At 44.7% G+C, this 22428-nt stretch overlaps 1 protein-coding gene across 3 annotated transcripts in view; it reads right to left on the bottom strand.

The window, feature by feature from the left end:
* LOC144146817 (uncharacterized) overlaps window positions 1-18024 on the bottom strand; it is an 82749-nt gene extending 64725 nt beyond the window's left edge. The window contains exons 1-6 of one of the 3 annotated variants that reach the window (XM_077678746.1): window positions 17910-18020; window positions 16217-16310; window positions 12480-12521; window positions 12361-12414; window positions 12255-12299; window positions 8574-8834 (exon numbers count right to left, since the gene is read on the bottom strand). In XM_077678746.1, coding sequence (XP_077534872.1) covers window positions 8806-8834; window positions 12255-12299; window positions 12361-12414; window positions 12480-12521; window positions 16217-16274 — 228 coding nt within the window. In that variant the 5' untranslated portion in view covers window positions 16275-16310; window positions 17910-18020 and the 3' untranslated portion in view covers window positions 8574-8805. Of the gene's footprint in view, window positions 1-8573; window positions 8835-12254; window positions 12300-12360; window positions 12448-12479; window positions 12522-16216; window positions 16311-17909 lie in introns of those variants that run through there. The other 2 variants (XM_077678747.1, XM_077678745.1) reach the window with 2 other exon arrangements.
* Window positions 18025-22428: the final 4404 nt, after the last annotated feature.

Here is a 22428-nt window from a genome sequence, read left to right as displayed (position 1 = left end):
TTCGTCAAAACGCTAGGTGTAATACTCACTGAACATATGCCCTGGAACGACCATGTTGACTCTGTGTGCTCAAAAGCTCGCAAAACTGTTGGGATGATAAGCAGGTATTGGTATTTTCTTCCCTTTAAAATTAAAAAAAAATATTATACAATTCTTTATTCCCGTCGAAGCTACGTTATTGTGTGATAATATAGGGGAACACAACAGCAAATAATCTAAACAATGTCACGGGTTTGCAAAAAAAAGCAGTACGAGCCATTGAAAATGTTCCGTATAATGCCCACACTGACGAATTATTAAAAAAAAATTGGGTAGTCCGAGCATTTCAACTATAAAATCCAAAATTAACTAGAAGATATAAAAATGCAGTACACGGTAAATTAGCGGTGTTTATGGAATTTGCTAAGCTACAAGAAAGATTTTGCCATACTCCTTTCGTTGCCAAATTCCTTGGCAGGTACCATTCTCACGCACAGAATATGGGCGCCAGAGGTTATGCCACACTTTACCCAACACATTAGATGAGCTTTATAAGCACTGCATCGATCCTTTATCCATGAGTGACAAGAGCATGTTGGAACTATCGTTGTGATGGCTTTACTTTTGTGTGAATTTTAATGGCGAAAACGTGTCCCTGAACGCAGTAAATATTATTTGTATCACTTTCATGTATTCATTCTCCCTCCTGTGTACGAATGTTACGTGTCATTTGGAACGCTTAAATACCATGTCCTGAAATTTTACCTCGCTGCATGTTAACATTTCATGTACTTGTTTTTACATGTGACAAGCGCTACATTGCTGAATATTGACGTTGCTTTTATCTCGTCTTACGGTGCACGCCTTCATTTAGATATTCCAAAAGTGAACAGACTGTTTCTATTTGCGTTTTACCATGTTGTCTTAGCCTTCTCGGTTTTTTTCGTCCCTGGGTTACATGTCACAGAGAAGGAAATGAATTATCTAGCAGTATGTAAGTATGTCTTGGTTTTGCACTTCTTTGCTGCTAGTTGACGGTGGCCGGAGCTCGGTCAAGCTGCTATATTGCAGTTTGTTCGGCCACCATTTTTTCACCAATTTTCACCTGATGTATCGTTTTGGTGAAGAATAAACAATCTTAATCTAAACAATTTATGTCTGGTGCCAATATATAGGCGTCAACAAGATGACCTCAAGGAGAGTCGAGGGCCTCAATTATGTCCTTATGAGATTAGAGTTCGACAACACTTGGTAAGGCTTGAAGCGCTAACAATTCCTGGCTGAGTCGACGCTATGGCTTTAGCTTCGACGTCGGGCTCACTGCTGTTACTGGGGGCCAACTGATACACTGGGTGAGAATTAGTATACACGAACTTTAATTTACAATCTTTATTTTGGCTGAACGAGATATGAAAAGCGCGTTCCGCCATTGATTCGTAGGCCTGAGTGTGTTTCTACTTCATCATTTTCCTTTTTCACTTGTCACAAACCCGCAGGAGAGAAATTGAATTGAGAGTTTCCTGAGATTTAGGTGCTTTTTGAACGTTATTTGCAAACGCCAGCCCAGTGCGCGCTTTTGCCAAGCTCGCCGAACAACGCTTTGTCGTCTATACAATATAAACGGTGTTAACGCACACATGCGTGTCCGACTAAAACACAGCGTGCAATCAAATATTTGTTATTTAAACAAAAAGGACACCCAGGTTAAAACTTGAACAATACGCTCATGGCATTGGCGATGGCAAGTGGGTGCAAATGAGCAGCTGCCCCCGCTTACCACCGCCCCCCGCCCCGCAGCGCAAGACACTTCCCCTCCCCCGCTCTTTACCACTCATCCTCAAACCCTTGCCCCCCTTGTGCTTTCGTATTATCCCACTGACTGATAATCAAACACCATCCAGAATGTTCAGTCTGAACCAACCTCCCAACAAGGAGCGGAGTGTTTCCATTGGCTTTTCTTCAGGGAGAAGGCGCGTAGACATAACAAAAAAATTAAACCGTCTTCTCGTGGGGGACCATGAGGAGGATGCGAAGCATCATGAGGGTTCCGAGTAGGTTCCATTGTGTTGCCGTTATGTTGTTTTATTCATCGGAGCACGAATTGGAACGTAGGGTGACCCCCATGTAGAGAAATGTAGAGAAATGTAGAGACAGCTAAGAGACCGACACCCGCGTTGCCTGATCGAACACCTCCTGGTTCTGGTCTTTCTTTATTGCGTGCTCACGCTCCTACACCGCTGCCCGCCCTCTTCGTCCTCTTCTCTGGTTGAGCTGCAAGGCGCGTGGCGCTTCCCGCCACAGCTTTCCCGCGGGAAATTCAACATCACCCTCTAAAGTTTTCAGTTCGTCGTTTCCATCGACGTTCGGCTTCGCGTGCCTTCGTTGTATGAGTAGCTTCTCGACGTAATTTGAATGAGTGAAGGACATAAGGTGCGTTCGTAGCACATGCTCCCGTCTCAGTTTGTAGCGCAGTGGGAAGAGCGCCACGTATCTCCCGTTGCGGCCAGAGAGTTGTGGGTTCAAAACCGGGGGCCACCTAACTGTTTTTTTATAGTGGACTGAGCTGACGTGAGCCCAAACGCTGACGGGGCTTAAGAGACGCGCATGCACAGTAAAGTGCGGACTGCGGACAACAAGGAAGGGAGGGACACAGCCCCGAGCATAAGATGCTTCGCATCTAAAAGATGTAAGTCAGCCACCACTGAATTGCTTTACCATCCAAATTGGGGTCGTGATAATTTTTTCGAAAAAACGGAATTTTGTCGTTTCAGAAGGGTTTAACACCTACTTTTTGAAATTCTAGATTAGCTACGCCTGTGTTTTCTTAAGCCATCCCCTCTGCTAAGGGCTGGCGCTGAGCAGTACCGCGGCGAGTAAATTTTTTGAAAGCGTGGCGTCTGTTCGTATTGCACCTGAAAATCTTTTAGTCAGCTGGTTAGAGTTGCAACGTGTATTTTCTTTTTTTCCATACATTCGCAAAGCCCTATTTGCATGAAAGGGGGTTACGGTGGAGATAGTAATTCTTTCGGCCCTGTTAGCGCCACTGTCTTGCCCATAAATGGAGTATCAGCATCAACAAAATAAATGCGTCACTCAATTTCACCACTCCCAGTACGCCCCTCGTCCTATTCAACTCGCACAAGGTACGTTTGGGCGTTTGGCCTAAGCATATGCTGAATACTATGGCAGTGAACTCTTTTGGCCCCTCTTGCTACCTCGCTCAACCAGTTTTCCTACGTAAGTAGACTTGGGAGAAGCGTTACCGGAAACGAAAGAGGGTACGGAACCGGCCTGTGATCAAAATATCCCCAACTTTTACGAGCGTATGGCCGTTGAAACGTACTTCCGACTCCCTCATCTCTTCCGTGTGAGCGGTTTGGGAAAAAGTATTTAATATGAGGTTTTGTTGCTTTGGTTCATCCCATTTTGGAGGAGCTGCTTGATTACCTCATAATTACGTTACCAAGACAGGTTTGAGCAACGAAATGTAATATTTGTTGTACATATATGTCGCAGTGCTAGTTAAAAGAACATCTACTCATTTTCAATAGGCACTCTGGCACAGACCGTTACCGCTGATCAATGATCGCTGTAATTTCTGCATATCTTGATATTCAAACATAAGACCTAATGGAATGTATACAGTTGTGTCAAGTTAATAAGTGAGCAATCAGCCTTCCCTGTTTATTGTGCAATCACCATGTCATACAAATCAAGCTAATCGGGAATTGGTTAGAAGAAATCGCCAGAAGGACGCCCTGCATAAAAAAAATTTTGGAGGATGTGATTCAGTATTATTTGTATCAAATACAAAAGGTCAGATTTCAGGTTTCATAACTTTCAAAGGGGATGGGGAAAAACGAATAATACTTATCGAGCACATTAAACACCCATCCAGTCGAGCAATGCAAGTCACTCTTGGTGTTTAGAAGATGGAAAAGGTTCGAAAAGGGGAAAGAAAACAAAGGTTCGAAGAAGCAACGCGCTTTTTACCACTTCTCACCACATATTGTCTTGTGTAGCCGTATCACGACATAAGCACCAGTAGCTCCCAAATTCCCCCGTTTTCACTAGCTGGTGCTGAATTACACGATGTGGCAACGTTTCTGGCGACTTCGCTGCGTCGCCTGAAGTGGCAATTGAAGTTTCCGTTCGAAAGGTAAAAAAATGCAGGCCCGTATTGTTTGAAAGCGGCAGGGGAAATCGGGAACACCAACACTCAGCCTCCGGTGCTGCACAATGCGGCACGAATGCGCCCCAGCGCAGTCTGTCCCGGTACCCACCGCAGCTAGAGCAAGGAAGGCTAGGCGCAATGATGAAGTCTTGATTTTAGCAACTGTCGCATCTAAGCCAGTTGTGAGCGCAATATTTACCTACTAGTGTACATAACAAAAAAAAAGGAAAGTCCGACCAGGGCACTTGTTTCCTTCGTGCACCAAAGTGCGCTTGCGTTTCTGAGCAACGTGTGGCTATTTAGGCTAGCGCTGCCCTAGCTAAAATAAGCATAAGCATCCCGCGCGTACCTAACAGAAAACTCAATGTTGACTTTACTATTTTCCCTCGTTTGATAATGCAGAGATCGATTTCGGAGGCGACCAACGATCCCGCATCAAGCGATTTTCTGTCACCAATACCGCAACGGAAAAGCGCGCACAATTGAAGTACCTTTTCGTCATCGCTTTGCATTCAAAGCATCCCTAAGAAGTAAGATTCACCCCACCCTGTTGCACGCCTCCTGTCTTTGCCACTCAAAACAGATTGGTGCACCCCTTTTTATAGCAAAAGTATAGCCGAATCAGGGGTGCAATTCAAGAAGGCCCTAGATTGATTAAGTGAAACTAGGGCGAGGCGGAGGTGCGGTAATAATAATAAGCTCATGATAATATTCCGGGGCAGGATTAAAATGCATTAAAAAGGCAATTTATGCTATTTGCGGGTTATTGAGGTAGCGTAATCAATTCATGGCAGCCCGCACCGAAGAGGCGCCACTAGGGCGTGGCACATCTTTCAGGCCTCGCTCTCGCTCAACTGCTGCACTGTTGGCTACTGCTGGGGGCAAGAAATCCACCTACTTTATTTTATTATAGTTTTCCTTTATTAATGTGTGTTGCGCTGCAACGTTAATTAAAGTTTTTTTCAAGGCGTTCACATGACCTTTTTATTTGAAATTTTTCTTGGAGGAAGAGGAGCGGATGGAGGACCTAAGAAGTAGTTTCTGTCGTCGGTGGCAGACAGTGCAATTACGTGACTATGGCCTACTGGAAGAAAATAGAAAGCGGGTGATGGAAGCGCGCCACATTCAAAACGGTTGTTGCTCGTATTACGTTATTGAAACCCTCCGCTTTTCGACACAGAATTTCCTCGGCGAAGTAAAGTTTGCTTACGTACTTTTAAGGCGAAATCATGGCGATACGTATTAGCAACTTTTTTTTTAATACATTGTTCTTGCGTCTTTCTCGTCGCTTTCATTTCTTTGTCTTTTGTCGCGGATTACTTTACACGGCTTCTTTTCGGGTACTACGTGTTTGCGTCAGTTTCTTCTCTTTCATTTGTTCGTATTAGTGTGCAAGCAGACTGGAACACCTGAGAGCCTCCCTAGAATCGGGGTTCTAAGACAGTGGGGTGCACCTGTCCCACTCCCGTGTTATCACGTTCAGGCTTCACGCTGCACGCACTATTCTACAACTGTTACTTTCAAATTAACGGTGTTATAAATTTTGCGAACCGGGCGCGTTTGTTCGTCAAAGCTCCCAAATGAGCGCAAATCCCCCAAGTGGCCATGCGTTACGAAGTAAGGAATAGCAAAAAGGACAACAGGTTCTCATATTTGTTTTGTTTATATCATTTTGCTCTTCATCGCTCTTCTTCGAAGAAACTCTCCACAGTCGTTTTTTTTTTCATAGAGCTCAATCCCCTCACAAACCTGACAGCATTCTAGGACTGACCGCTCTCTTTATACCTCTCTCTCTCTCTCTCTGTCTCTCTCAACTTTATCCTGTCACTCCCCCTCTTCATCCCTTCCTCTGCACTTGGTTGCATGCAGGTGAGATCTCTGCCGAGCTCAAAATACCCCCAGTGCCTTTCCTATCTTTTTCCTCTCCCGCAAACCACAACCCACCCTTCCGTCGCCCCCTTTCCACTCCCGCTTACTCTGACTCTGGCGTCACGTGGTTAGTTTATTCTTAGCTCTCTTCTTTACTCGCTTTCTGTGTCCTGAAATACGCCGGTAACGCTGAACAAAACCCGTTCAAATTTGTAGAGATCGCCCCTGACAACAGGTTCGCGCCGTTGATTGTATTTTTGCGAGGGCAATTCACAGATGCAACAGGCCACGAAGCTATCGAGGTATGCGGCGTACCAGCATCACCCAAGTGGAAGAGGAAGGTAGGATTATGTCCAATGCAGACGCGGGGATATGGGCACATTAAGATCGCCTGTCAGGATATACGTTTGGCTAGGTGGTCAACCAGTGCCTCGAAATCAAAGCTCAGACGTGCAAAATCAGGAGAGATGTAAATCGAGCATACCGTTGTCAACTAATTAAATATTATCGTATGGAATGCTACAGCCTCAAGGACAGCGTTTAAAGAGAGAGGTTGGCATGCTAATGATTTCCGGGCGACACTGGCCACACCACCCGAAGAGTGTGTGCAGCCGACCCTGTATTTTCTCAATACCATGCACCCATTTAAGAAACTTGTTAGTTTGAAATTGAGGTGAGTTTCATGGAGACACATGATACTTAGCCGATTGGCAAGCAGCATCTCATACACATCTTCAACATTTTTAAAGAGGCCTTTGGAGTTCCATTGGAATATGTTTTCTGTTCCCGTTATATACATTTAAGAATGACTGGAGGGTTTGTGTGGGTTCATGTGTTGTCTTTCGGGGCTTGTGCTCTCGGAAGGGGCTTTTTGGGCCTTTCTGTTGGCTTGGACGTCGGAGGCCGCTCCATGCGCTGTGTTGCAGGCAGGAATGGCCAAACTTCCATCGCCTCGTCGGATGTAAGAGGGCGGCCCGACAGACCAGGCCCCTTGGACTTGGCCCCCTTCGGGGGCCCTTCGTTTGACCCGCCACCACCGAGGTCGTCGGGGGCGCCAGAGGTTGCACAGGTGGTGCGCTGGCGGTGGTAGCCGATTCGGGGCCGCCGGTGTCTATCCCCTCGGCACCCTCCAATGCGGTGGAGGGCGGGGAGGTAGAGACGGGAGCGGAGTGGTCTCGACGGAGGGGGTTCGCACCACAACCGCTGCTGCTTCAGCAAGCAGTGGGGTGACGGCGGGGTGCCTGAGGCAACCCAGCGGGTGGTGGGACAGAGACCAGGTCAGATTCCCTGAACTGGGTTCCTGTGGAAACCAGAAGACTCTCCGCCCCCCGGCGAGCTGCCTCGGCGTGCCTCTCTGGGGGAAAGAGGCAAACCTATTCCGCGCCTCTGGGAAGGTGATGTTCTCAGTGACCATGATGTTTATTATCTTTTTCTCTTGTTGAAATTTTTCACATTTGCGTGAGTACGCCGCATGCGGCTCCCGCAGTTCACACAAGTGAGGGAGTCGGATGGGCAGTTGTCGCTGGGATTATCTTAGTCAGTGCAGTTTGCACAAGTTGTTCGGCCGCGGCAAGAGTTTGTGCCATGCCCGAATCGCTGGCACTTAAAACAGCGCCACGGGTTCGGGACGTAGGGACGAATTGAGCACCGGATAAATCGTGTATTTATATGTTGTGGTAGTGCTGAACGGTCAAACGTCAAGATGAAGTGCTTGGTGGGAATCTCCGTGTCGTCACGTCGGAGGCTGATGCGCCTCACGGCTGTGATGCCATGATCCTTCAAGCCCGCAAGGAGATACGCATCGGTTTCGTTCAGCAGATCTGGCTCAAAGGTCACACACTGGGAGCTGTTGAAACTCCGGTGGGGTGTGACCCTGATGTCCAGATCAGCCAATCGAGTCTGAGCTAGAAGCTTCATGGTCTGCTGCTTGTCGTTTACCTCGACAAAGACCTCACCAGTCGTTTGTTTTTTAGCCTTTTCAGTTGTTCTAATTATAAATTCAAAATATTTTGCAATCAAGAACACTGACTGCGATGCAAAAGGTTGGGCTAAATTGAGGGATTCAATGACAGCAAATTGAGACAAATTAACCAGTTCAGCAACGTAAGGATGGCAACGTAAGGATACCGCGGTGCCACCCCTTTCCAGGGACCGTTCACGTTTAGGCGGGAGGGGTGGTTTAGAAAATACCATATAGCGTAGTATAGCAGCATGGGACGGGGGTACGTTCTTCGGTCGGGTTACGCTGATACCGCGAGAGGTCCAAGAGCTCCCTGCCTGGCAAACAGACAGGGAGCCCATCCGCCGGAGCTTGACTTGGGCTCCGACAGCCACCGTTTGAGGAACCACATCTCCACGGTTGGTTCCCGTTTTTTTTTTGTTGGGGGGCGCGGAGTCCGCGGTGTCGCCAATACCGTCACCAAGATTACCTAAGTGCCCCATGCGTGGATACTGCATTGAGAAAACAATTGCACCGAGAACTCTCTGGCTAAGCCAGTCACAGTCTCGCAACTAGCTACCCCATTTTGAAGTAGGCAATAGAGATGGTAACTTCAAATAAATCAAAAACATTTATTGCAGTTTAAAACCTGATTTCGTGCAAAGTTCCATATTTCCCAAAATATTGCCATTACAGGCTCTTTATGCTAAAGCCACCACATATACATTAGTTAAAGATGCCGCTATTGGAGCACGAGTGTCGTTTTCAGGATGACTGGACTGAGGGATCTTGCTCTCTGGAAAACTCAAACTTGCATTCGTGAGCGGCGAGGTGGTATTAGCGTTTAGAAGTTGAACCCTTTGTTCGTGTTCACTGTAGAAAAAAAAAGCATTGAGGCTTGGATTAGGACATGAGTATATTTTTCAAAATAGGTTGTGCTGGACCAACTGCTAAAGTTAGTTCAGACCAGCTCAGGTATTTCGGGCACTTATATTTAATTACAATTTAGGACATAATGCAGTCCCAGAAGGGGCACGAGCACGAGGGCCATAATAACTTCACTCTAACAAACCGACAATACGTGGTGAAATACAGAAATACAAGAGAAAAATAAAAAAGAAAATACACACACCCGCACACAGCTCCAACAATCCAAAAGATTATTGCACGTGTGAAACATTTTTTTGCATATGTGCAATTGAATCTGCGAAGCCTTTTTTTTGCATCTGCGCAGTTGCATCACAGAAATTGCATCTGTACAGCACAAGTATGTTTCAAAATTTATGATTATCTGATAGAAATGTGTTATTTTTGTGTCAGCACTAAGATGCCCTCTTACTAACAACGCCCGAGCATGAACTAAAAATCACCAGGACACGATTACTACGCGGCCCATACACATACTCAGAACACGGATGCTGGCCAACAAGTCCATCAAGAGGAGAGAGGCAGTTAGTGGCAACGAGCACGAAGATTATTGTCTTTGGTAAAAATTTTCTCCGAAATGAGTACATATGCTCCAAGCGTTTTTTTTTTCAGACCGGTATTAAACAACAGTTTCCTACATTCAACACTAGTATCTTCATTTTGAGGACCCTCAGACGCGCGCATTCCTTTAGAGCGATAGCATAAATGCCCCATTGCGTGAACATCCTGCATCGGTGTGTGAGCCATAAAAGTACGCTCCTAGAAAGGGCAAACGGCGTAAAAAATGATTGCAGAAAATCGAGTGAATTCTAGTCTCGGATTCAACCGCGCAGCTTACGAAGGGCGCGCTTCACGGGCATCGTCTGCATTTCAGGTGGACTAGGACTCTGCCTAAGTACTTGTCGACAATATGCGATGGAGGTCCCTGGTAATATCTGCCCTTTATCTCAACGTCGGCTAAGATTTAGGGAGAGAATACTGAGTGCAGTAGAAATCACGCGCAGGGATAGGAAAACAGCCACATGGGTTAGGGCGCAGATGAACGGGGAGGACATTCTAGTTCAAATGAGGCGAAGGAAATGGGCATGGGCGAGTCACGCAATGCCAATCAGCGACAACAGGTGGACCATTCATTTATTTTAAGAGAGTTTTTGCCGCAAACGCAACAGGAGTTGGGTGAGGGCTCCATATGAGGTGAGCTGCGGAAATTTGGGGACTCCGGACTCCGAAGCCAAGACTCCGCTACCACTCGATACGTGTGGCGGGAGATCTTTGGATGAGATATTTTCAACACAACCGGGCTGATGATGATGCTGCTCCTGAACTAAGTGTTGACTTAGGAATGCCACGTTCGGCTTCTTAATCAGTGTTAAGACATCTACCCTACTTGTAATATTCGAACGCGCTCCGTATAGTGACGCTTAGGTTATTTTGTTGGAAAAACCCGAAAAAAATATTTTACCATGATTCTATTGAGGACTTCTAGAAGACATAATCCAAATTACTTGGCATAATACGTGTTATTGGACACGGGCCACCGTAGACCATAAAGTCCCTTGTGCTTCCTAAACTTTCTTATATAGTTACGGCTGGCATTACCTTGCGCGGCGAACAATAAAAGTGTGAACTCTGCCTTGTTTTCGTCAGTCGTGCACTCGTGCCTCCGGAACCCCAAGGGCACCAGAATATTCAAGGTTCCACTTCCTGTCTACAAGCTATTTTACCTTCACTCAAAGGAGGCTTCATCGCTTTCGCGCATCAAAGACGAGGATGAGGTGTAATTAAAACCGCAGAAATATGCGCAACAGGTGACTAAGGTATTCCAATTGAAAAACGGCTACAAAAGAATGTACAACCGTAATGGTGGTTGGTTGTTCCGGATTGCCATCAGTTTGATTTTGGGAGGAGTTCGGCTTCATGGCGAGGGTCATGGTTAATTTAAAGGTGATTGTAACGCGCAGCAAAATATAAACACGATTTTCAGCAAAAGAAGGTGCGGTTACAAATGGAGAAGCAGGAACAGACAGTTTAGGCGCCAAAGGTACACGTCGCGTGTGAGACGCGACGTAGTCGAAGGTTTTGCTTTATATGACACCAACAGTGAGTCAGTATTTGTGATGAAATCGTCATACATGCGTGATTTCGCTTTTTGCCTGGGTCAAACAAAAACAAATACAGCCGCTGAAACGTGAGTAACCGATTGCGTGTCCTAGGTGAATACGTTCAAGGCATCAAATTTGGGAATGAAATTAGAAGTCTGCCATTTTTACTTTTTATTCCCACAGTAGTTAGCAATCGTAATTAAACATTACACCGAAGTGATTACACCGAATCTTTTGTGCGAGGTGTTTTGAGAATACAGTCTAGTCCACCTATAACGATATCCAAGTGCCAAGAAAATCCCATCGTTATAACCGATAATCGTTATAAGCGGGTCGAGAAAAAAAAAGCCACAAGAGAGATCAAAACATTTTATTTGCATGCAAGTGAGGTAGTGCAACTACTCGTTTGCAGAAAAGCCATAGTCAGTCAGCTTTGACTGCTTCACGCGAAGCTGACGCACATCTTTTTCGAGAGCATCTAATTGCTCCAGCCAATTATATGCTCGCCGCAGCGCCGCAGGCGAATCGGCCATGGCGTCCGAACGTTCAGTCCGACTCCGCAGTGAAACTGGTGAAACGTTGAACGGAGGCAGATGCGGAGAAAAAAAAAAGCACTTAGTTCGGCGCGCAGAAAAGGCGAGGGAAACTTCCGAGCTGCGAGCAGTGCGAGCCGAACTGGCCGAACCAGCCGAACGTTGGTTCGGTCGGACGCGCGGACGAGGCCAAAGCAGCGGCTCCGGGAGGAGAGTCGAAAAGAAAAGCTGCTCCTCCTCTCGCTTGGTGCAGTCGACTCGTTTTCTGAGGGGTGGACGGGATGCAAGGCGCCTCCCGTGCTGTCGGCGCCGAGTGCCGGCGCCAGCGCGCATTTTCGGCGCGCGCGGTAAGCGGATTCAATCGCTATATCCGATATCGCAGCTCGGGAGCATCGTAATAAGCGGGTTATTTTACCATAGAAAGCATACAAAATTGGACGGTGCAATCGTTGTCCATCGTTATATCCGATATATTGTTATAAGCGGTATCGTTATAAGTGGATTCGACTGTATTACCTTCTGGCATTAGACATCATTGCATTTTTATATTGTGAATGCAACGCAACTTATGGCTGTAAACGCCCCATACTTATGCCGATTCATTTCTCTGTTTTTAACACCTCTCTCGCAAATATAATTTTCAGGGCTGCACGTATATGTTTCAAGAAAATCTACAGAAAAGCTGCCTTTATCTTTTAAAAAATTTAATACAAAAATGAAAATTATCTTACTGCCGCCCAAGCGCTGCGGAGCTCTTTCAGTTTCGTCGGCTCGGCCTGAAAGAAAAGAAAGCTGTTGTAGAAATGTCTCCCCAGTTGTATGAGGAAGTGCTCTAACCTTTGGGAACAAAGCTTTCCTGTGGAACACCACTCCGAGCTTGTTCGATGCTCCCTGCAGGAATAGTAAAGTGCGTTGTACCTACGCCTGGAAGAGAAAAAGTCAATAATTTTACTTACTTGCTTCAGTCTCCCCCGCGGAATAAGCGTCCCCGTTGTGAACTGTAACAGAGAACATTATTTAGGGGAACCGCCCGGCTGATGGAGACATAAATAGAATTTGCCATTGCAGCAAAATGACCGAGACTAGGGCCCGCCGCTATACCGCAAGTTGTCACCGCAAAGAAATAGGTAAGCAATACATGGAAACACCTGCCAACGATGAACGAAGACGGAGTTGAAAAAGCGGTATCAGTACAGTAATAACATTCTACCTTTTATAACTAATTGATGAAGCTGAGATTACCACTTGTAATTATTGAAGCTGAGGAATTCTGATGGGAAATTCAAGGGTAGGATCAATGGGCAATGTGATAAAAGTAAGAGGTCACCTATTTTATTCGAGGGATTAGCACGTTAGTTTTCCGTAACTGCCATTAATAGCAAGCGTCACTGAACCAAACTTACAAATGATATAAGATTCCCGAATCCTGCTGTCTTGGTGAGTTTTAAAAGCGGATTCTAAACTTGTTGCGTTTAGATGTTCAAATGCATGACCAGGACCATTCACATGTCTTGACAGCGGCAAATAAGGTCAACGTTTTGCAAGAGAGCAGTGATTATTGAACCGTATTCGAAAGGGTGTTTCAGTTTGGCCGATATATTGTTGCCTACGAACAGTGCACCCTCGAACGTATACGACATTAGCGGAGCCACAGTTAAAGTTACCTTTTATGTTTGAGTAATAGTTTTAAGCCGTGCTAGTTGCACGATGTCTAGGGGTCACCAGTTGGCATAGTATACATTGAGGTTCATTACATGGCATGCAACCAGTAGTTTCTGGTCGGCTCATACGATAGTGGGTAAGAAAGTCGTCTAAATTCTTATTACAATGGTTGACAACGCGTGGTGGTTCGGGGAATACGCTTTTTAATATTCACTTTGAATTAGGATATTGTAATGTTTTCTTAGTACAGTTGACACTCTTGGAGCGAAGGCTGAGTGGGTCAAAACTAAATTTGTTTGCGAATAAAGTTCAGGGCTTTTTTTTAAGACTTCGGTATGCTCTAATCGTTTGGCTGACACAATAGCGTAGTCGATAAGTTGTTACGGGTATTTTTTGTTCAGGAGGGTGGTCTTTAGTTGTCGACAGTTAGAGTCAAAGTCAGCTAGGTTGGAGATAATTCTCCTAAAACGGTGGGCTTGACTGTATGGTATTGCTGTCTTGAAGTGTCTTACCTGGATACTTTGGAAGTGCAAATTCTGCCGCGCGTCGGTCGGTTTTCTATACAGTTTAGTTTTAAGCTGACCTTGCGACGTAGTAATTGTAACATCCAGAAAGTACACATTGTGTTTCGAGTAACAATGAGCAAGGAAAATACTAGGATAGGCTAAGTTAAATGGCGCAATGAAGGCGAGGAGATCCGCGTCACTGTGCTGCCATACCATTCCTTATGTCGTCAATACACTTTTTGTAGTGCAGTGGCTTTAAATTTTGAGTGTGAAGAAAGTTTCAATCCAGGTGAGTCGTAAAAATATTAGCGTAGTTGGGTTCGATTCGAGTTCCCGTCGACGTTCCGCTGACTTGCACCTAATGGACGTCGTCAAAATAAAATTGTTACGAACCATTGGAAACTTTGCTTTCGCGACCGCCGTATATATATATATATATATATATATATATATATATATATATATATATATATATATATATATATATATATATATATATATATATATATATATATATATATATATATATATATATATATATATATATAAATATATAATATAGACATTTTGAGTCCGTTGTCAGCATGGCGTCCTATTTACAATGACGCGGTATTACATTATGGGCACCATCCTTTGCTTGAACTTGATGAAAATCAAGATCAATCATCCTTATCAATATTCTTCCCACTATGTTGTGAATATCATCGTCACAGGAGGCTGGTTCCGAATCTGTGACGGCTCCAATGCTTCCGAATATACATCCTCCTGCACCTGTGTCTTAGAGTCCTCTCAAGTGGTAAGGGTCGACCTCGATCTCCTCCTTTACGCCTTCCGATGTCACCCCTGGAGCGCCGTTCGGGCGGCATATACTGTAGCAAGCCATGCACCATGAAGCCACGAGAAACCCCACTGGCCCTGCTGCTGGGCCTGGGGCGTTTTCGGGACCAGCCGCCAGCGTGGCTACATTTTTCTCCGGGCTGGTTGCAGACACTAGAAAATTTATCATGGCACCGCAGACGCGGGGTTCTACTACTTCAAGAGTATAACTACACCGTCACTTACAAGTCCGTAGGTAAAACGTTGATGCGGATGCACTTTCTCGGTGCCCTCTTGAGTCGCATACGACTTCTGCGTCATCATCACCCTATACCGCCCTCCCTTTGACCCCTTTCAACTACACAGCGCTTGATGACGGCCTGTCGCATTTGCCTACTCTTCAATGAGCCGACACATACTGGCGCACGATAATCGATCAGCTTAACGGCTCAATACAACCACCGAACAGCCGCGCGCGTCGGCAGCTTCAGCCCCTCCAGTTTTTGAATGGTGTTTTGTAGCATTCAAATCACAGTCGTCGGGCAAGGGATGGGTTCCCGTTGTAGCGCACTCTATTGGAAAGCCGATACCATAAGCCCTTCACGACGATGCTTTAGCGGGTCTGGCTATGTTCAGACTACCGACGCAAAAGCCGTATCGTGATTTATAGGCGAAAAAAAAAACAGCGTGTAACGCAGTTCAGTTGGCTGAGAGGTGAAATGACGTCATTCCTTAGAGATATTACGACAGCTACGGCAGCAGTCGGAACCCGGCCTCATCTGAGCTTCCACTAAACTTACGACCGCATACGAGGTCGTTTCTTTTGGCCTGGCCTCTCCACCTACGTTGCCCACAACATTGCTTCGTGCCCATCTTGCCAGCAGCGGACAACGTCCACATCTCCGCCTGCTTGACTTCTACAGCTGCTTCCTTGCTCTTCGGAGCCCTTCGACATTGTGTGCGTGTGCGTATGCGTGCGTGCGCGCGTGTGTGCGTGTGCGCGTGTGCGCGTGTGTGCGTGTGTGTGTGTGTCGCACCGAACTATGCCTTGGTTTTATTTTGTATGTTTTCGCTTTTACCGACCAACTCCACTAGCCTGTGCTATCTGTTTCCCGAGTGAAGCGCATGTTTCATTCTTTATTACGCCCCTCGGGGATTATCTCATGTGATAGCGAGAATGTTTCGCACGAACGCCACTTGCCTAGAATAGTCATATTTTATCTACAGTGGTCTAGATGTAATTCGACGGTTCGAAAAACAACCATGCCGAACGATAAATGCCTGAAGAGCCGACGCCGCGGCGTTCGATAGACCGACACTGGCCTGCGCACGCCACTTTGTTGACTGCAACTTCACGCCCATGTAACCTTTCAGTTCTTAGGGGAGCACCAGTTCACTCAAATAAACATAGTTTTTTCTATAAGACAGCTGCGTCGCCTTTCCTACGTGAAAATATATATATGTGTATATATTTATTTATAAAGAGTTAAGAAGGAAGACCGAGAGGGAGTCTGAGTGACGAAATTAACTGCAGCAGTCAGGGTTGCTTCCCGTCCCCCTTTCTTCATATTCAGTGTATTGCTTTACTGGTGGCAGGAGTCTATGGTTGGTTTTAAACTCTGATACAAATTATGAAGTGGTCAACTTAGTTCCGAGGGCTTCATTCATCTAGACGAAAAAAAGTAATTAAATGAAGGACGGTTTCTTACCCAACAGTGAAAAGGTGGCAATAACCACAAGCAGCATAGTTGCCTTTCCAGCCACCATCTTTCTTGAATGCCGGTCGAGCAAAAGTAGGTGTGTCTACAGTGGAAAAACAAACACGGTTATTTGTTGGTGTGTTGAAGTACGAGTTTTTTTTAAATTATTTATTGTGTCGTCTTTCCGTTTCATTAAGTCATTCTTAGACGTTATCAAGGGTCTGAACTTTCTCGTGGACTTCAACGCTGTGCGGGAGAATGTGAGAATTTCCGGGCTCTAGACAAAAAAACGATATCAAAAACAAGTTAAAACAAAGACGTTTCTCACAGCGGTGCTACTGATGCGCACAAAGACTCACGGCCGGAGGACGTCGCTCGGCAAACAGAAAAGGACATACTACAGCATTCCATCAAGAACTGCGCGGTAATTCCGGAGGAACTGCTATTCTTTCTGAATAACCTGACTTGTACCAAGGCAAATAAAAAAGAATTATTTAAAGTGTTACTTAAGGCTAACGACAGGTGCAAGCGCCGTTTATTCAAAATATTTAGAGCCCCAGTGCAACTTGTTCCACCTTCTCAACCTGCTTACATCCTTCCAAAACTAAAGCATTCGAAATTTTCATAGCCATAGTAACTAAATTTTTTTACTGGTAAATTGTCGTTGTATTTAATTTTTCACATTTGTTTGTTTTTTTTCGTCCTTTGGCTGAACTTGCTTCCCGGCAATAAAACTTTTCTGTGTCCGCCACGCACCCATGGAACTCGCGTGCTGTTGGTTGCGCCTGTTTGCCAAAGCACTACGACGTGCTAGTTAGTCTGATGTGATCGAAATAAAATTCCTCTGAAAGGACACGACGAACAGAAGAAGTCACACCACGCAGCACAGACAAACAAAGTGAGTGACAAAATAAGAGCGTGGAATTTTTGGCTCGTTTCTAAGAAATGATTCAAGAAACACTGATAGTAAAAAAAAATTAAGAATGCGTGCCATCAGAAAATGATGAAAAGACGTCCTGGGTTCAACAATCTTCACTATGTGTTTCACCCTATTGCGGAATTGTGTTGGCTTGTTGTTTCTGTTGTCGCACCTGTTGCTTCGCGTGATTTTCCTGTTTCGAATGAATGCGCAGCCCGAGGCCTTTTGGTATCTCCGATAGTAAGCGGTCAAGATTTTGCGATTTTTATGCTTTCTTGCGCTATTTTATAAAAAAAAAACACAACGCGGCTTAGCTTCTTATACCACCAAATACCTTCTGCAAGCCACAATTACTGCTGGTTATAATTGTTGCGCAATGCATATCGTAGTGTATCAAGATTGTATGGTACTGGCGTTATTACACGAATAAACTATACTACGCCATTACGAGTCAAAAATTTCTTTATTGTACTGGGAACTACATAATTAGCAGCGAATATGTAGTTCAGAATGTGATTGTGGACACTTAACGTCATGGTTAAGAACAACAGGTGACAGCTCAGACGAAAGGTGTTAGAGGATGTGTGTATGTTATGTCTTACAGAATGAATTTTTTTGTTTGTTCGTAGAGCGACTTTGCACTTTCCTCTTCAAAGGTATTTACGAGTATTCTGAATCAAATATGCATTGAGGTTGACACGGCATTCTTTTATAACTTTAGGAAGCATGCCACTGCCTGTCTGCGAAAAGATTTGGCCTAATCGAGTACTATTAGGTACTTACTTGCCAAGCAGCAGTGGTGGTGCCTTGTAGGGGAACTGATGCTGGGGGATTCGTGATGCCTTTTATACACAAAAGTAGTACGTCTCTACAAGGTTTCTGTCAAAATTTTAGAACAAGGCTTGTATATTGCAGTAGCAATATAGAAAAATATCGATACCTTGTGATGTGCAAGGATTTTTAAAATTAAGCATTTAATGAAGTTGTCATAGTCGTAAGAAATTTATTTCCGCAGTGCGGGACAGCGCACAATTTGCCCTGAACACCGGTACTGACGACTTTCTCTTTTTTCCGTGTACGACATAAAGCAGTCAGTTCTGATCTATAATCAAAAACTAAGAACCAGGAAACTCAACGTTTTTCTGGGTCTAGATTTTGCCTGTGATAATAACGGACACCGAGATTTTGTGGGAACACTTTGGACACCAGGGCGTAGGAAACTTGTAAAAGAATCCCAAAATTTTAATGCAATTGTTCACCTAAACCTTCCGAGTAGAAGAAAAAACTTATTCATGAAAATTACAGAAAAGCACAAGCACATGCAGAACAGCTGGATAAAGTTCTAATGAGAATACTGCTTTTACTGTGGCGGATAATTTGCTCTTCACTATTATTAAGTAAGGCCTGAGGGCGACGCTCGTATGTGTACGTGTATGATGAGCCTTATCCAAATATAGCGATGACGATCCATGCTAATCCACATCGTCATCGCAGTTACCTGTGAATAGTGGCTGTAAATGCAGCAACAGCCGATCTGAGGTGTTTACATTATTCCGGAAATTGTTTTCAGGCAGATAAGCAAGAAACATCCTATGACGAAACTTGTTTCAGAGCTCATAATTATCTGCACACACAAGTAAAACCACGCAGCTCTAACAAGGAAAAAAAGCAAGCGCGTCAGTTCTGATTGCCACAAGTAAATGTCTTACCTGCAACGCATTTGGCATATCGTGATGAATTTCAGTTTTAAGCTTATTGTCTACGTAAAAAGACAAACACGAACCTTAAGCACCCCATTTTTGAAAAAGTGCCGTTTATGCTATAGCTCTGTGATCAAGAAATGGCATCAGCAAGAAAGAATAAATAAATAGAAATTCCACAGTAAAAGACGAGTACTTTACTAACTGTGCTATCTGCGCCCTTTGCAAACGCAAAAAAAAGGTTTAGCTGTTTGTTTGGTCAGGGGACCCACGCACTCGGGGGTTTGGCCCAAAATATCGCGCTTTGAAGGAAAGCGTACGCGCTTCAAGAAATCCAGAATACTGTGAATTCGAAACGTAAACATTGTACAATACTGCGTGCACAGTGGCACCAGAGCGTGATGACACGTGAGAGGACCGGATGCTTACCAGTCGCGCAGAACCGTGAGCCTAGGGCAGCTGTGGCGTCTGCCAGCAGGCTAGCTGAAGTAACTTGCACCGTAAGACGATTGCAGAAAAGCGATAAAATAGAAGTACTATGTACGATGTAACAGAAAACTAAGTGGTTGAGTCGTTTAACGTCAGAACAAGAAAAAACACAAAAGCGGGAAAATAGACAGAAACAACCTCTTGCAGCAGAGAAGTTGAATGAGAATCGCAAAGCTTTTGCCTTCTAAGCACGCAAGGAGAGTTACGTGCCCGAGAAAGTTCTGGCTTTCAACTTCCGAAAGGGTGTGGTTGAGATTGATATTCGAGGTGGGCTGCCTATGTCTAAAAGTGTACTTCTTTATCATTTTTACGCTCATTTATAAGACATTTCCGCTTTTATGTGAACGTCAACGGGAAGGCACAGTGCAAAATTGATTACCATGGTTAGTATCCGTAAATCTGCTGCAATGTGGGAAGTCCGCATACAAGCTGACATCTCCACCCTTCTCGGAATATTGACTGCAAAATCCGACAAATCAGCTCTTGGTTTCATTCATTAGTGATTAATTGATTCAATATTTTATTTATTATACAAGTCTATTTCCCATGCTGCGTGCTGCGTGGGCGAAGACCTGACTTTGGGCTTTGAAGTGTTTGAATGTGGCTCTAAACACAAAATAGTAAGTATATTTCAGTATGTGAACTGCTCTACGATGCTAGACTTCAATGCGAGACATTGAAGCTAACATCTTAAGTGTAGGCCTAACGGTGCCTATACCTCAAGATGAGCCTGAAGACGTCCTATGCAAAGTTATTATTATTGTACGCCCTGCCGGTTCAGGAGGTTGGCCTCAGAGCGTGATACGATGCCTAACACGGCGAAGTTCTACGCCCGAATCGCCCCTCCGCCTGTTGCTCATTAACTAGCTCAAGCCATTCCATCATCAGCATCTGCCTACTTTTGTACTCTCATTCAGAACCAAGACCTCTGCTTAAGGTTTCCAGCGACGTCTATGGAGTGTTAGTTGAGCTCGTTCCTCCATCCAGTCCTTGAGCGAACCAACGCCATTGTCAACTTCGAAATTTATAGCGTTCAAGCTGGTTACGAATAGGCATTACACGCGAAGCCCTACAAAAGAAACTTCAATAATAAAAATTCACAAAACAGGCTTCACAGATTTGCCTACAAAAAGAGTTTCATAGCAAAGGCATCACAATATTCCTCGAATATAGCTGTAGTAAGGTATTAGTGATTTGACACTAAAAGCAGGTTTCCAGCCTATTGCTCTTTCTCCCGGAAGGCATCGCAGCCGTCTTTATTTTACCTGACTGTGCCCCTTTTCGCCTTTAGACGTCTCAGAAACATGCACCGATTCTTCGATTCTTTCAACATTTCAATTACAAAAGCCTGCCAAGCGACTTTCCCAGCCCATATACACATGTATATGTCGAGGCAACAAAGTCGGGGTCTTACTTCTGCGGTTCGTATGAGTCTGAAGCGAAATTTGTGCATAATGAAGCAGTGGAATCATTTGGTCGGCATCGTAGTCTGTTACAAGATGTGCTAGCACTATACGGCTTATATTTAAAAAGCGCTACGTCATTATTTATATCGCTTAGTTTGTACATCGTAATATTTTTATACATAATACTGAGAGAACATCATTCAAAAGTACTCTACATCACTTCGGATAAATGTTTTCATTCTTGATTTTGGGTTTGGAAACATTGTCAGAGCAATACTTATCAACAGCACGCAGATGCATTGGGAAGAGCCTGGCATTTTTCTTTGCTTTGTGGCTATTTTTCTTTCAAAGTGGCTACGAAGGCGTTTATTCCTGCAACAATAAGAAATCGGCAATGGAGTTGACATGGCTGTACTGAAGTAGTTCGAGGACTGAAAGATGAAAAAAACGCCCATAACCTGGAAAGATAGAAAAATGTTTGTGGAGGTTTTCAAGTGATCTGTAGTTCTTAGAGCAGTACTTTTTGGCTGAAATACTTTGTGGCCCTCATTCTAAGTACTTGGTACGCTTAGCGTATACGTTCCTAAAGCATTTAGGGCCGAGAAAGAAGTTCAAAAGAGTGTCGCAGGCTCCCTTTAGAGAAAAGAGGAACAACCGGCTATGCCACGCGTATCACGCGTGAAAGGCGGGGGTCATGTCATACACCCAGATATTTACGTCATCGCTTACTGGCTATCCGTAAGGAGTATGTAGTAAATATTCGTGCATATATATTAGAAACCGTTACTTCAAGTAACAGCACAAGGACTAGCAATGCCTTGCCTTGTGGGCGTTGCGTGCACGGGTCACAGCACGCACATTGAGATGTGCTTGGGCGTGTAAGTTGTACGTACGATCGGCACATTCCTTCTCAAGTTGAAAACAAAACAATGCTTTCTAGATATCGTTATCTGAGCAAATCAAGAGTGGGTGGCACACATACTCAGCAGCCTTGAACGGTGCTCAGGCACCACCCTTCTTAACATCACCGGTCCAAAATGTTGCTGCTCCGGCGGCAAAATCGGGGGATACCACCGGTTGGTGTATTAGGTAGGTGCAGCGATACTACGGGAGGATCTCGGGGCAAAAAATAATACTTCCTCACTAGAGAAGAATTCGGGGCCTCTGATTGATTACATCTGGCAGAAAACGCCTCAAATGATTTTGGAACGAAACTATTGGCCTTAAGTCTCCGGTATGTGTATTGCCGCTACCCAAGTGGTCGGGAAGGCAAGCGATTAAACAGAAGGTGCAAGAATCTCTGAGTCAGGGCATGGCGCTAGAGGGAAATATTTATTCCTACATTACGCTCTCTATCTCTTCCTAGCGAAGCCAGTTTGTTGGCTTTTTTACCAGAGTTATTTCGCATTCGATGGGATATCATAGGGTGGCACCAAGTGAGTATGCCTCGTGAGGAATTCGTACTTCTCTTCACTGGACGATATTTTCAATTATCGCAGGCATTCTGAAACACATCAATTAAAGTTAGGATTTTTAATTCGCGTGGATACAGCAGGAAATGCGGAATTTAGTATTGTAGTGAGCGTAAAGTATTTATTTTCATTAGGATCCACAAAAAGCTAAACTTGCACAAGGTACAAATCCATGCAACTGCGTTCACTGACCATGATGTGGTTTTGGACACTTTTTACAAAGACGACGAATCGG

This window comes from Haemaphysalis longicornis, unplaced genomic scaffold (assembly GCF_048455015.1).
Source record: "Haemaphysalis longicornis isolate Haplotype H1 unplaced genomic scaffold, Haemaphysalis longicornis Haplotype H1 scaffold_7, whole genome shotgun sequence".
Classification (NCBI taxonomy): Eukaryota; Metazoa; Arthropoda; class Arachnida; order Ixodida; family Ixodidae; genus Haemaphysalis; species Haemaphysalis longicornis.
The sequence above is the reverse complement of the archived record's forward strand: the minus strand, read 5'-3'. Positions and strand labels throughout refer to the sequence as shown.